The 15,204-nt window shown below is 52.9% G+C and overlaps 2 protein-coding genes across 2 annotated transcripts; one reads left to right on the forward strand and one right to left on the reverse strand.

The window, feature by feature from the left end:
* Nucleotides 1–120: 120 nt before the first annotated feature.
* On the reverse strand, nt 121–3,508 carry BO66DRAFT_388875 (putative SH3 domain protein (Cyk3)). Its single transcript, XM_025646663.1, has 2 exons — nt 275–3,508; nt 121–216 (listed from the first exon to the last, which is right to left on the reverse strand). The coding sequence occupies exon 1, from the start codon at nt 3,402–3,404 to the stop codon at nt 540–542; it is 2,865 nt and encodes a 954-aa protein (XP_025507578.1). The 5' UTR covers nt 3,405–3,508; the 3' UTR covers nt 121–216; nt 275–539.
* A 4,604-nt stretch (nt 3,509–8,112) lies between these two features.
* On the forward strand, nt 8,113–14,942 carry pksP (polyketide synthase alb1; the record flags this gene model as incomplete). Its single annotated transcript, XM_025650278.1, has 6 exons — nt 8,113–8,474; nt 8,591–8,610; nt 8,726–8,811; nt 8,858–12,283; nt 12,344–13,099; nt 13,156–14,942. 6 exons carry the CDS (start codon nt 8,113–8,115, stop codon nt 14,827–14,829), a joined length of 6,324 nt encoding a protein of 2,107 aa, XP_025507579.1. The 3' UTR covers nt 14,830–14,942.
* Between the last annotated feature and the right edge of the window lie 262 nt (nt 14,943–15,204).

Genomic DNA, 15,204 nt, shown 5'->3' on the forward strand with positions numbered 1-15,204 from the left:
GTACAGGTCAGGTAAGTTGAGGGAAGGTATGCAATGCAACGTTTTTTGCTTGCTTGCTTGCGTGCTTGCTTTGCGTGCTATAGAAACGAAAAGGAGTCAAGACGAAACCGAGTAACGCCGCACAATGGGAAGAGTTTTGGGGAAGGGGGGGAATTATGATTATATAATTCAGATTCCCAAAGGAAGGGAAACAATCCCGAATGCAATGCAAAAAAAGGAGAGGAAAAGCAACAAACACAACAGGGTGTGACTTGGCCCCTCTCCCCTCCGAGCAAGGAATAATGTACACCCTGCAGCAGTGGGACACGTGCTGCAGAGTGTAGATGCAAGTGCAGTGAAACAAATGCAAGGGTGCAACAGAAAAGAAAAAAAACCCAACCCTGGGGCTTCAGACGATGCGGTCTATGCTGGATGTAACCATCAAGGTAAGGAAGACAGTAGGAAAAAAAAGGATATGCATGTTAAGTTGGGTTGCAAAGGATTCGCATGGGTAATGCAATAGCCAGAATAAAGTTACTGACGGAGGGTAAGTTGCTACGTCAGTAGCATTCCCATTCGCAGAATACACACCATCGCGCAACGCGGTCGGCGAGAACCAACCCCCGCCAGATACCTCGTTCCCCAATCTTGATGACCGTCTCCCACACGCTGCCATCCGCCGTGGCGTCCGTGGCGGAATCGGCCAGGCTGTTGGAGCTGATCATGTGGTCGGCTTTGCGCGTCAACCGCAGGATCTTGCCCGAGGGAGACTGGATGGCCAGCTTGGCCGGCTTCTCCCGCCCGGACAGCGAGCGACCGGAGGAGATGGCCGAGGTGGAGGCCGAGAACTCGTTCGAGACGGCGGAGACCGACGATCCTCCCGCGGAGCTGGACACCATGCTCAAGGCACTGGCCGGCCGCGAGTAGACCGACGGCGACACACGACCACCACTGACCCCGAGATCGCTGCCGCCCGGTTGATAGGGGGACGAAGCGGGGTGCTGGCGCACGGCAAACACAAAGGTGTTGCTCACGGCCAGCTTGGCGCACTGCGGCTGGATGATGTATAGATCGTGCCGTTGGGCATGAGGGGTCGGATGGCGTAGCACGAAGTCGTAGGGCGGATTGTCTCCCGTGTGGATGATAGGAAGGGCAAGAGCCAAGGGATGGGGGATGTCTCGGCTGGAGTGCATGAGCCCCTTCTTGCCTGCATAGATCTTGACCATGCCTTGTCCCTCATCGCCCGGTAAGACCGCCTTGACGGTGATCCGTTTCTGTCCATTGATCCAGTCAGGCTGGACGAGAGCCCGTTTGCGCACCGTCTCTCCGTTCTCGAAGCAATCGCCATCCGCATCGCAGGCGAAACCGGGCGCTTCGACTTCGGCTGCGCATTCGACGTCTGCGGGAACGAGAAGACGGATCTGCATGACCTCGAGTCCCTCGATCCGGACCACGCTGGTATCATAGTCTGGGAACTGCATGTTTAGCTTGAAGTACGGCGGGCAGGCGGCTGGAAGAGCCATCAGGACATCGGGCGAGATGGGTGGGCAGATGTGCTGCTCATGGGGTGAGAGCGGAAGGTGGGTGTAACAGATCTCTAGAGGACGCGCTAGGAAGTACCAACTCTCGGCAACGGAAGAGTTGTTGGTGACGAATAGATTCCTTTGCGGGTTGGTAGGACTGGCTAGAGAACAATCCATGATGCGCCATTCACCATCCACGAGGACTGAGTTCCACCAATGGTTCGCGCGTGCAACGCCGTCGTATTCGTGCAATTCTCCTGGGGTTTTCAAGAAGCCTCTGATAACTTCAGCATGAAGACCAACGGCGGCACACATCTCCTTGACCAGAAACGCAACCTCTTGAGGGCTTCCCCGTTTCGTCTGTAGTACGCGTTTCAGGTCGATCCCAATTTCTTCAACCGGCTCGTCCCAAGCAATCTTCTCGCTAACCCAGGTGAAGATAGCCCGCAACCGTTGAATATCACTCTTGTACGGACGACACACATACCCATGGGCAAGGCTGGCCGGATTCGTCATTGGTGGCAGACTGTTGACGAAGCGGGCGCTCTTGTCGACCAGACTGAGATTGAAGGAGCCAAAATTGTTAGGTTCGCTGATGGGCAACCCATCAATGCTTTCGTCACCTTCCGCGGTCTCGTTGAGTTCCTCCACCGCGTAGATGACTGGGTGGTCCATCATTTGGCATCGCTCCGCTCTCTCAACCCGCTCATTGTGACTCGGAGAGCTGGCGCGGTTGACATCACGCCGCACCTGCACCCAATCTATGGCAGAGGCACTTCCTGCATCCCGAGCCGAGTCCCGGCTAGATTGCAAGGCACGGATCGGCGAGATACCTCGTCCTTTAGAGGGGGAGAAAGTACCACCGCTCTGACCAACCGCAATGCTGCTCCGAGCGTTAGCTGCTCCTGTCTTCGCCGACTCGAATATTTTCTTGAAGAATCCTGGTTTCTTGGCCTTTGGAGTAGACAGACCCCCAAGCACCCCTGCGGTCTCTTCCGGTGCAGCTTGAGCAGCAGACCATGGAATGGCGGAAGACGCGCCCTGTCGAGAGGTATTGTGGCTCGAATGATATGATATCCCTGTGAGTGGCGTCTCAGGTCTAGATACCCGAGATACATCGCTGAACCCTCGAGAGCGGAACGTATCAGTCGCTGTGTTTGGTCGTTCAGCTGGCGTCATTCTCCTAGCGTAGCTTCCGGCACTTGTTGCGCTAAATCCACCAGCTGATGGACCGCTCATCACACTGAAATTGGTTCGCTCGGTACTTGCTGTGAGACTAGTGCTGATGCTTTGCACCCCGCTCGAGGAAGTCGTGGTGCTAGATTTATTTGTGTAGCTGCGATTGAGTAGATCCTCACGGAGGTCCTGTCCTGATCGTCGTCCTCGAAGATATGGATATTGTGCCGGAATCGAGTTATGTCGGCCATGGTACGGGACGCCTCTTGGAGGAGGCGGTGGAGGCTCTTCGTCCTCCTCTGGCTGAATCTCCTCCGAGCCCTGTCGATTCTGTTCCTGCATCTGACGGAGGCGGCTCTCCATTCTTTGTACGTAATTGTTCAGCTGCGGAGGGCCATCCGGATAGGGGTCATGCGTCCAAACGCTGTTCCTATGTTTCTGGCTCCCAGGTTGCTGATATTCCTTGTACCCGTCGAATCCCATGGATGTTACGGGTCGGTTGGAAGTTCGCAAGGGTCGACTCTGATTCAATCCTTCGTAGGCATCTGGTGACCAGGGGTTATTGAACAGTGGCTGTGTCTGTGGCTGTGGGGATGGTGATTGCGTGCTTCGAGACAGCCCCATATCCTCCAGAGAAGTCATAACATCCTCCATTGCATCACGGAGAGGAGAGGGCGTAAGGCCGCGGCCCTCAGAATGGGCAGCAGGCGATGGTGTCCTGGGCATGGTAGCATAACGGTCGTTCATATCCAACCGCGATGGGACAAGAGGCCCAGGAGATGGCTGTCGATGTACCGCCACGCGATGCGGAGGCGGGGGCGGAGGCGGAGATTCTTCCCGTTCTTGCAGCTGTAAGGGCGAGATCTCTCGGGAAGATCGCCCGGGTATTGCTATACCGTGCCGATCGGGATATGGCGAGGGCATGTAGTCGTAGTCGGCGGGGATATGGGGAGACGCGGCATGAGATGGAGGAGTGGGATGCATTGTCGTTCGCACGGGAGGGATCAGTGGCATGTGAAGCTCGGGGTTATCAGACGGGTAAGGCGATACAGCTCGAGACGGGGGCCTGTTGCGGGGACTATCGGAAGGATACGGTGATACTGCTCGAGACGGGGGTCTCATGCGCGGGTTATATGGTGCCGGAGCGCTCGATGACAGGAGCGGATCAGGCTCAGCTGGAGGACGAGGTGACGCTGCGCGCGATGGAGGCCGCGACCGCGAGGGCGGCCTCGATACAGAGCTCCGATGCTTGACTGCGGTGGTTGGCGTTCGCAATGGTTTTACCTTTCCAGAAAGGCTGCCATCCCGGGGTGGCGTTTGTGGAATAGAGCTTGTCATCACGGGGGAAGACGACATGCCGCCACGAGACAACTCGCCCGTTGGCGCAAGAGCTTCCCTATGGGCCTGAAATGGTTTCCGGAAAACGGTCTTCGTCTTCTTCGGCGCCGAAGTAGGGTTCGTTATCGGAGAGACCGTTGCGGAAATCATGGGGCTTGTCGACCTAGTCACGGGTACAAAGTCCTCCCCAAGGACCTCGACGAAGTTGGATGGGAACAGACCCATCATGCGCCTGTCGCGCCGTAATCGACCCATCCACCATTGTCCATCTCCTGCGTTCAAACATTCGATAAGATCACCTTCCACAAACCCCAGATCACGTTTTGTCTCGCCTCCCCACGAGTATATGGCTCGACACCAGCATGGAAACCGGGCGGGGAGTTGGGGGGCGGCGGGCGCCATTGCGACTGCGGTTCCCCACGAACCTCCGACTGTATCGTGGCAGCGACCGGTATAGTGCGAGTCAATCAAAGATTAACTTAGGCTTGGTATCACGTCAATGGACAAGAATATTCCTGGAGTGAATGAGGTGGAACCGGAAAATACAAGGCAACGAGACGAGTCTAGTCCGAGGCGCGCTGTGGGTCAATCAAGCAACGATAACGAGAACATCAAGAACAATGAGGTGGAGCTGCAAACCCAAGCATGGTAGACTGCAAGCCGGTGAGATGGAATGATGTATCAGATTCCAGGGGCGGTGGGCTATAGGAATGCGACGGGGAAAGAGACTGCTCTCATGCAGCAGTACTGGGAAAGCAGGGCGCCTCGGTCATAACAGGGAGGGAGAAAGACCGAGGACACGGCGCGGGCGAGAAAGGGTGTGGGGAGGGGAAGATGGGATGAATGCAAAAGAGCGAGTAGGAGAAGACGAAAGTCAAAGACGAGCAGGAGCGATAGATAGCGAGAGTGAATAGCGACAGAGGATCTCGACACGACGGAGGGAGAGAGGATTGGTTGAGAGAGAGGGTGAGAGTGAGAGAGAGAGAGAGGGACGACGGGAGCTGAAGTGAACGGTGAGGCCCGATCGATGTTTTGGTGTTTACGTGGGCACTCGATCGGGCTTAGTGGGCGGCTTATCGATAAGCTTATTGCGCACTGTCCCCGTGGTTCAATTCGCCGCCGTCGGTTTCATTCATTCGTCTCCAGCTTCTCTTTCGTCTCTGGTTCCCCCGATTGCTGTTTGACGCCTTATCTACGATCCATGGTTCCTTTCTCCTGCTCCACTAAGCTTGTCTAAAACCAAAAACAACCATCAGGGGTCCAGACTTTCAATACAGCCTAAGAGAAGCAAGCACCGCGTCGTTGCTTTCGAGACTCGTACCACAAACACTGAACCCTGCAAATAATTACATTATCAGACAGACTGCTGATGAAAACTGGAACAAAGGCTGGAAAACAACCCATTATCAAGCGTTTGTCCTGCTCTAGCCGAAGATGACGCGCAACGAGTCCTTGTGCAGCGACCTTGATCGGTGGTTGTTGCAAACCCATATCTGAAGCAAATTGCTCAACAGCCACTGAGCTCATGTGCTAAACGTTGTGCATGCCTGACTAGGCAGGAATGCTGCCAATGTTGTTCAATTTGCGGGCGCAAATCAAGCACAAGGGAGTCTCTCTAACAAGCACGTCATGAGACAAGCCTTGAAGCTTCGAGGGTAGTCTTATGATCGTTCTATGTGTCCTCTCACTGATGCTTTAGCTTTGGCCTCGTTGTCAAGGGCAGTTCGTGAAAATCCAGTTTGGCCATCGATACCACTAGGGTCTCCTAGAATGTTGATTATATATCCCTGTGTCCGATCTGCTCTCGTGACCGATTTAACATTCATCACAAGAAGGACACTATATGTTTCTATGCTTCGCAGTCACGACCTGACCCTACTAGGAAGCGACCGACTCTGTACGGCCGTAACAATGCAGAGCCGTTAATGTTGACCAAGTTTGATTAGAGAGGAGCTCTAGATTCCCATGGCCCGAGTCTGGAAGCCAAATTCAGGGCGTATTTCTGATGCCTAGTAGATGGACCGGCACCTCTCATTTGGCACTTGGGTATCAGGCCCACTGCAGTACGATGTAGCGACCAGAGAACCGGACCTCTTCATCAGGACCGACAAGGTACATCGGAGATGTTATAGTGATGTATCATTCATACAGCTCAATTTGGTATGTGGCGCATTAGTGCTGTCGATTGATTATGTTGCTTGATGTGAGCTGTCACAGAGATTTTGATCTTATCTGTGACACAATAACATTGGTCACTTTAGGAGGGTTGTGTTGGACCCTACCTTAAATTGAAACTGCTGCCGTTCTCCTTTAATCAAAAGCAGGTTGTTTACGACATCAGTTGGGGAAGCATTTGCGAAGGCGAGTCCATGATGCCCGCTTAATGAAGGTTTTACTAGGTCCGCAGAACGGTATACCTAACCAATAGAGCCTTCCTTGATCAGAAACAGAAAATTTCTTAACAAACGACTACCCCGTCATTGCAGATGCGGAGGTTCAAAGAAGTCGACAGGACCAAAGTAGGTGGTAGCTACCGGTGTCGATTAAGCTCTTGCTAAGATATTGCCCATCTTCTCTCTCGTGGTTCAAAGACCATCATACTTGGCAACCAGGACAAATTGAGCTATAAGTACCCCGGATATCAAGTCCAGCGGCTTCCCAGGAAGGTAACTTTCTGAGGAATCCTACAATGGCATATCCAATCTATCCGGCCACTGACGGGAGGAGAAACTCGGGTGCCTAGGGGTGGGAATACCTTCTCACTGTCAGCAAGAATGGTATTTCCCATGAGCTGCTGATGACTATGTCACGTACTCATCGAGGAAGAATTGCGCGCTAAGCATGGCTTGGTCGATATGAACCGTCATACTATGGCCACGACAGCCCAGAGATTGCTTACTCCACGACAAGCAATTTGTTCTATGGGTTGTCTCATTGTGGCTGTCTGGGCCAAGCTCATGACGGGCGGGTTATTTGATATTGTAATCATGATTCGAGCTTGGTTCTGGTCATGACATCAATCAAGGCCTTGCTAGTGACATTCCACGCCCCTGATTCAGTTCATCGATCGATCATAGTATCTTTTGGCGGTGTCAACAAAGCAAGGCTGGTAAGCTCACCGTCAAGGCACGCACCCTGAGGTTTTAGGCATGTTTCCCGGTAAACTCCACAGATTCCGCCAAGCCAGAAATCTTACGGCCTGTGCCGTGGAATTTTGTGTCTCATACTCCATGAGGAAGTAAAGCGAGGGGACTCGGGAGGAAAGGAGAGGAGAGGAGAGGAGAGGAGTAAGAGAAAAGAGGAGAGGAGCGGACAAGAGGAGAAGGTAGTAAGTTAGTGATTGCGGTGTCCAAACAACCGAAAGAAGGCATTGACACGTGATCGTATGCAAACTCCACGGGTTGATCGTCGCCAAATACGGTTTCAACGACTTTCCTCTGTCGGAATATACTTGCTTCGTCTTTCTTTGTCTTTTTCTACCCCCCCGCGCAAAGCCCACCCATCCATGGCCACGATGCGATCACTGGACCCTGAAGTTTGCTGCAGCACCTTTTACCAAATACTTGGCTGCCTACGCTGGTTACCCATCCGTGGAAGCCGTGGAAGCAGGGGTTAAGACAATGGTACCTCACCCCTTGACGATCATGCTGCAAGTGTGCTGGTGCAGGGAGCCCACATACACTTATTTCGAAGGCAATTTAGTAAGTCTAGAATTCTCTATACTTGGAAGTATGGAGTCCCCACCAACCCCCTCGGATAGGGATACTATTCGACCCACAGTAACGGTGGCATCCGCTCACGGCTCCTCCTTCAGTTGTAAATGATATCGATATGGTGTTAGCCATGAGAGGAAAGGCGTACCATACAGAATTCGAGAACAATCCTGTCACTCGCTGCTGACCTCATGGTTTGCTGGATATGTGGCAATGCTACGCACTGGGGTCAACGCCATGGCATCAACGCTCAGATTTCGGCCCCCTAGATGCGCAGGGAATGCATCTTAACCAGTTCTGAACATGCCGCAGATGAGACACGCTCCCCCCACTCTGGGATGCTGGGTAATTCTATCTCTGTATAAAGCTTGCTGCCCTTCAACATGGGGCCAACAAGTGTGGTGATTTCAGGCTCAACAACCCAAATTTTGTTGGTGAAGAATACGCCGCTCCTAACAATGGAGGGCCCGTACCGTGTTTACCTCTTTGGAGACCAGACCAGCGACTTCGAAACAGGTCTGCGTCGTCTTATCCAAGCCAAAAACAATACCATCGTTCAATCTTTCTTCCAACAATCCTTTTACGCACTACGGCAGGAGATCTCGAAGCTGCCACCAGCCCAGCGCAAAATTTTCCCCCGATGCACAAGCCTTATAGATCTGCTCGCCAGATACCGTGAATCAGGACCGAGCCCCGTCCTCGAGAGCGCTTTTACATGTATTTATCAGCTGGGGTCTTTTATCAAGTAAGTATCATCGTTTCCAGTCCCACAGCGATCGCTCTAATATGCCTCAAGCTACTATGGAGATTTGGGGAATGCGTACCCATCACAGGGCTGCCAGCTGGTTGGGCTGTGTACAGGGCTTCTCAGCTGTGCGGCTGTGAGTGCCTCGAGAAACGTTGGAGAGCTCCTGCCCGCCGCAGTGGAAACAGTATTAGTTGCCCTGCGGCTCGGACTATGTGTCTTGCGTGTTCGAGAGCTTGTCGACTCTGAAGCAAGTGCCTCGCCATGGTCCGTTCTGGTTTCGGGACTGGGCGAGGAAAGCGCCTCTACTTTGATCGAAGAGTATAGCATCAAAACTGTAAGACTAGCGGCTCTTAACATGATCAAAGTACTGACCATTGCAGGCGATCCCCCCGTCGTCAAGGCCTTACATCAGCGCAGTGGGCTCCAATGGAGTCACGATCAGCGCGCCACCACTTGTCCTTGACGCATTCATCGAGAACGGTCTTGCAGGGAACTACAAACATACGAGAGTGCTGATCCACGGGCCTTACCATGCTCCGCATTTATACGACAGCAGAGACGTGGACCGGATTCTGGAATCATTCCCCGAAGAACGTCTCGGGCATTACACCACACATATCCCTGTGTTGTCCAGCAACACTGGCACACCCATCGGGGCCAGCAAGATCAAGGAGGTTCTGCAGGTCGCCATTGAAGAAATCTTATTGCGTCGACTCTGCTGGGATAAGGTCACAGAGTCATGCATCTCGATCGTTGAATCGGCAAACAGCCAGTCATGCCAGCTTACCCCTATCTCTACCAGTGCCACCCAAAGCCTTCACACTGCTTTCAAGAAGGCCGGAGTCGCGAATATCTCGCTTGAAACCGGAATCGGCGACGTTTCTGCTACAGACAAGCCTAATTTGAGTGGAAAGACCGAATGCTCCAAAATAGCCATTATTGGTATGTCGGGTCGGTTTCCTGACTCCGAAAGTCCGGAGGCGTTCTGGGAAATTCTGCAGAAGGGCCTTGATGTGCACCGGAAGGTTCCTGCTGATCGCTGGGATGTTGAGGCGCATTATGACGAGACTGGTGCCAGACGAAACACGAGTAAAGTACAATACGGTTGCTGGATCAAAGAACCTGGACTATTCGACCCACGGTTCTTTAACATGTCGCCAAGAGAAGCCCTTCAGGCTGACCCGGCTCAGCGGCTTGCTCTACTGACAGCCTACGAAGCTCTTGAGATGGCTGGTTTCATTCCCGATAGCTCCCCATCAACCCAAAGAGACCGTGTCGGAATCTTTTACGGGATGACCAGTGATGACTATCGTGAGATCAACAGTGGGCAAGATATTGATACCTACTTCATCCCGGGTGGCAATCGTGCCTTCACCCCTGGCCGGATCAATTATTACTTCAAGTTTAGTGGTCCCAGTGTCAGCGTCGATACGGCGTGCTCATCCAGTCTTGCAGCTATTCACGTGGCTTGCAATTCCATATGGAGGAACGATTGTGACACCGCCATTGCGGGGGGTGTCAATATCTTGACCAACCCGGACAATCACGCTGGTTTGGATCGTGGGCATTTCCTGTCAACTAAGGGTAATTGCAACACGTTTGACGACGGCGCCGATGGATATTGCAGAGCCGATGGTGTTGGTACCATTCTGTTGAAACGACTTGAGGATGCAGAAGCAGATAAAGACCCAATCATCGGCATTATCAACGGGGCATACACCAACCACTCCGCCGAGTCGGTCTCTATCACCCGCCCCCACGTGGGAGCACAAGCATTCATCTTCAATAAACTGCTTAACGAAGCGAATGTCGACCCGAAAGATGTAAGCTACATTGAAATGCACGGTACAGGCACACAGGCAGGAGATGCGGTCGAGATGCAGTCTGTTCTCGATGTCTTTGCCCCTGACTATCGGCGTGGCCCGACGCAGTCCCTTCACCTGGGCTCTGCAAAATCCAACATCGGACATGGAGAGTCCGCTTCCGGGGTAACAGCACTTGTCAAGGTCCTCATGATGATGAGAGAAAACCAGATCCCACCTCACTGCGGTATCAAGAACAAGATCAACCACAACTTCCCCACTGATTTCGCGAAGCGTAATGTTCATATTGCATTCCAGCCTACTCCCTGGAACCGGCCAGCTTCTGGAAAGCGCCGCGCCTTTGTTAATAATTTCTCTGCCGCTGGTGGCAACACCGCCCTCCTGATCGAAGATGGGCCGATCCCTGAGACGACTAGTCAGGACCCTCGATCATTTCACGTTGTTGCAGTCTCGGCTCGGTCCCAGAGTGCTTTGAAAAACAACGTCAACTCTCTAATCAAGTACCTGGACTCATACGCCAACTCATTCGGAGTTAAAGAGTCTGAGTTGGTTCCCAACGTGGCTTACACCACCACTGCTCGCAGGATTCACCACCCCTTCAGAATTACCGCTGTTGGCTCGACTTTGCAGAGCTTGCGTGAGTCTTTGCATGCTGCCGCTCAGCGCGACACATTTACCGCTGTCCCAGCGAAGACTCCAGGCATTGGCTTTGTCTTCACCGGTCAGGGAGCTCAATACACCGGAATGGGCAAAGAGCTTTATAATACTTGCTCTCCATTCCGAGACACAATTGAGCATTTTGATTGCATCGCACAGAGTCAAGGGTTGCCTTCGATTTTATCTCTTGTCGATGGTACCATTCCTGTCGAAGAGTTGAGCCCAGTGGTTGTGCAGGTAGGCACATGCTGCGTCCAGATGGCCCTGATCAGCTACTGGAGTTCACTGGGTGTCAAACCGGCTTTCGTTCTTGGCCACAGTCTTGGCGACTATGCCGCCCTGAATGCTGCTGGAATTTTATCAACAAGTGACGCAATCTACCTATGTGGACGCCGAGCACAATTGCTCACCGAGAAATGCGAGGTTGGAACCCACTCCATGCTGGCAATCAGGGCTTCGCTTGCCGAGATCAAGCACTTCCTCAAGGATGATGTTCACACGATCGCCTGTGTCAATGCTCCGGCCGAGACTGTTATCAGTGGCCTTGCCTCGGACATCGAGGACTTGGCACAGAAATGCTCAACTGAGAACGTCAAGGCAACCAAACTACGGGTCCCGTACGCGTTCCACTCCCCGCAGGTTGATCCTATCTTGGACAGATTCGAGGCTCTTGCCCAAGGCGTTACATTCCATAAACCCACAACTCCTTTCGTCTCGGCTCTCCTTGGTGAGGTCATCACAGAGGCTAATGCTCATGTTCTCGGAGCTAAGTACCTCAAGGACCATTGTCGGAGCACTGTCAACTTCCTCGGCGCTCTCGAAGCTATTAGGCACGCAAAATTAGCCGATGACAAGACGCTGTGGGTTGAACTGGGTTCTCACACCATCTGCTCGGGGATGATCAAGGCAACACTTGGGCCCCAGGTGACCACCATTGCCTCTCTTCGACGAGAGGAGGATACATGGAAGGTCCTTTCAAATAGCATGTCTGCATTGCACTTGGCGGGCATTGATCTGAACTGGAAGCAGTACCATCAAGACTTCAGCTCTTCTCATCAAGTACTGCGTCTCCCTGCCTACAACTGGGATCTCAAGAACTATTGGATCCCGTACACCAATAACTTCTGTCTGTCTAAGGGAGCGCCCGTTGCAGCCATTGAGACTGCACCAAAGTACGAATATCTAACCACTGCAGCTCAAAAGGTCATTGAGACTCGAAATGAGGGGGACACATCCACAGTGGTCGTTGAGAATGACCTTGACCATCCGGAGCTTCGCCGCGTCATTCAGGGACACAAAGTGAACGGAGCCAATCTCTGCCCATCAGTAAGTGCTCGTTATGTTTGAATTCTCGTCTTACTACAGCTGCGCTAACCACTGATACAGTCTCTCTATGCCGACATTGCTCAAACGCTCGCAGAGTACTTAATCAATAAGTATAAGCCTGAGTTCAAGGACGTGGGTCTTGATGTGGCCGACGTGTCTGTTCCCAAAACACTTATAGCGAAAGGTGGCCAGCAACTTTTCAGAATTTCTGCAACGGCAACCTGGGCGGAGCAACGTGTGTCAATTCAGATTTACTCGGTCACCACAGAAGGAAAGAAGACCGCTGAACATGCAACATGCACGGTGAAATTCTTTGACTGTGCTGCTACACAGAAAGAGTGGAAGCGCATGTCCTATCTCATCAAGAGGAGCATTGACCGTCTGCATGAAATCGCAGAGAACGGAGAAGCGCATAGGCTTCAGAGGGGCATGGTGTACAAGCTCTTCGCTACCTTGGTTGACTACGATGACAACTTCAAATCTATCCGCGAAGTCATTCTAGACAGCGATAATCACGAAGCCACTGCAAGGGTCAAGTTTGAAGCTCCGGCGGGAGACTTCCATAGGAATCCGTTCTGGATCGACAGTTTTGGGCATTTGTCGGGTTTCATCATGAACGCGAGTGACGGCACCGACTCCAAGTCGCAAGTTTTCGTGAACCATGGCTGGGACTCGATGCGCTGTCTGAAGAAGTTCTCTAAAGACTCCACCTACAGGACCTACGTCAGAATGCAGCCCTGGCAGAACTCCATATGGGCTGGTGACGTCTACGTCTTCGAGGGCGACGAAATCATCGCTGTTTACGGATCTGTTCAAGTAAGCCCCATTGCCGTGCAGTCATATTTGCAGAAAGCTGACCAGATTTCAAACAGTTCCAAGCATTACCTCGTAAGATTCTCGACACTGTGCTTCCGCCCGCCGGAGCTGCCAAAGCCTCCGCCCCCGTTCGTCCTACTGCAAGTGTGATCCAGAAGCCCGTGCCTGCTGCAGGCAACAAGACCCGTGCTAAAGCGCCTACACCCACGAAATCACTCCTGAAGTCGAGTGGACCCAGCGTTATCGTGCGGGCACTCAGCATACTTGCAGCTGAAGTAGGCCTCTCCGAGTCCGAGATCTCGGATGACTTGGTCTTCGCCGATTATGGAGTGGACTCTTTGCTATCTCTCAATATCACCGGACGGTACCGTGAAGAGCTAAACCTTGATCTGGACTCGTCGGTTTTCATCGACCAGCCGACCGTTAAGGACTTCAAGCGGTTGATAGCTCAGATCAGCCCTTCGGAAAGCAGCGATGGGTCAACCAGTGATCCAGAGTCGAGCTTCTCTTTCAATGATGGCTCGGACGAGTCGGGTCTTAGCTCCCCGGTAGTTGCCTCTCCTCCCAACGAAAAAGAGATGGTGATCGAAGTCGACCAGCATGCTACCATGAAGGAGATTCGTGCGATCATCGCTGATGAAATTGGTGTGGCTGAGGATGAGCTCAAGGCAGATGAGAATTTGGGTGAGATGGGAATGGATTCTCTTCTCTCCCTCAATGTCCTAGGCAGGATCCGTGAAACACTGGACATGGATCTCCCAGGCGAGTTCTTTATCGAGCATCAAACTCTCGAGGAGGTGGAGACTGCTCTCGACCTGAAGCCCAAGGCCGCGCCGATCCCGGAGCCTATAAGACTTCCGGAGGTGCTGCCGGCGATGAAGTCGGATATCAATGTGCGTGCTGCTCAACACCCCCCGGCAACCTCGATTGTCCTCCAGGGCAATCCCAAGACTGCTACGCAATCGTTGTTCCTGTTCCCTGATGGATCCGGCTCGGCCACATCTTACGCAACGATTCCCCGGGTTGGTCCCGACGTCTGTGTCTACGGGCTCAACTGCCCCTACATGAAGACGCCAGAGAACTTGAAGTTCCCTCTCCAAGAGCTTACATTCCCTTATCTTGCCGAGGTGCGGCGCAGACAGCCCAAGGGCCCTTACAACTTTGGCGGTTGGTCGGCCGGCGGCATTTGCGCCTACGATGCTGCCCGCTACCTGATTCTCGAAGAAGGCGAACGAGTTGACCGTCTCCTCCTTCTCGATAGCCCTTTCCCTATTGGACTGGAGAAGCTTCCGCCAAGACTGTATCGGTTCTTTGATTCGATCGGATTCTTCGGCGAAGGCAGATCCGCGCCTCCGGCCTGGCTCCTCCCTCACTTCCTGGCCTTTATCGATTCCCTGGATGCGTACCGCGCGGCACCGCTCCCGTTCGATGATCCTAAATGGGCCAGCAAGATGCCCAAGGTCTTCCTTATCTGGGCCAAGGATGGCGTCTGCAACAAGCCCAATGATCCACGTCCGGAACCCGCTGCCGACGGCAGCCCTGATCCGCGTGAAATGATTTGGCTGCTGAACAACCGTACCGACCTTGGACCCAACAAGTGGGACACGCTTGTGGGGCCGAGCAACGTCGGCGGCATCACGATCATGGAAGAAGCGAACCACTTCACCATGACCCTGGGCACGAAGGCCAAGGAGCTGTCGAACTTCATTGGCCATGCTTTGGCGAACTAGAATGACTGGATGCTTGCATTGTTTTGCAAATAATACCAATTGCTGTTGTTACCCTAGATAGTTTCGATATGTTTTGTTGGTTGTCACGATTTTATATTGGCTAGTCCTAATGGAAGTACATGATCTACCATGCTTGTCTCGTCCTCGTTGATGACTTTTACTCTTGTAGGGTTGGGTTGTCCATGGTGTTGAAACAGCTGGAAGCAGACGGGGTTCCGTCCACGCTCCCCGATCGACTTAGTATCTGGATTGGTACAACCCTTGTAGGATATTTTACTAAGCATCGCCCATCGCCTTTCCGTGTGTCGACTACACATACGCAAGAAGCCAGTTGACAAAGCAGTCCGAACTACCTTCCTCCTATCTCCCGCCCTT

This window comes from Aspergillus aculeatinus, assembly GCF_003184765.1.
Source record: "Aspergillus aculeatinus CBS 121060 unplaced genomic scaffold BO66scaffold_6, whole genome shotgun sequence".
Lineage (NCBI taxonomy): Eukaryota > Fungi > Ascomycota > Eurotiomycetes > Eurotiales > Aspergillaceae > Aspergillus > Aspergillus aculeatinus.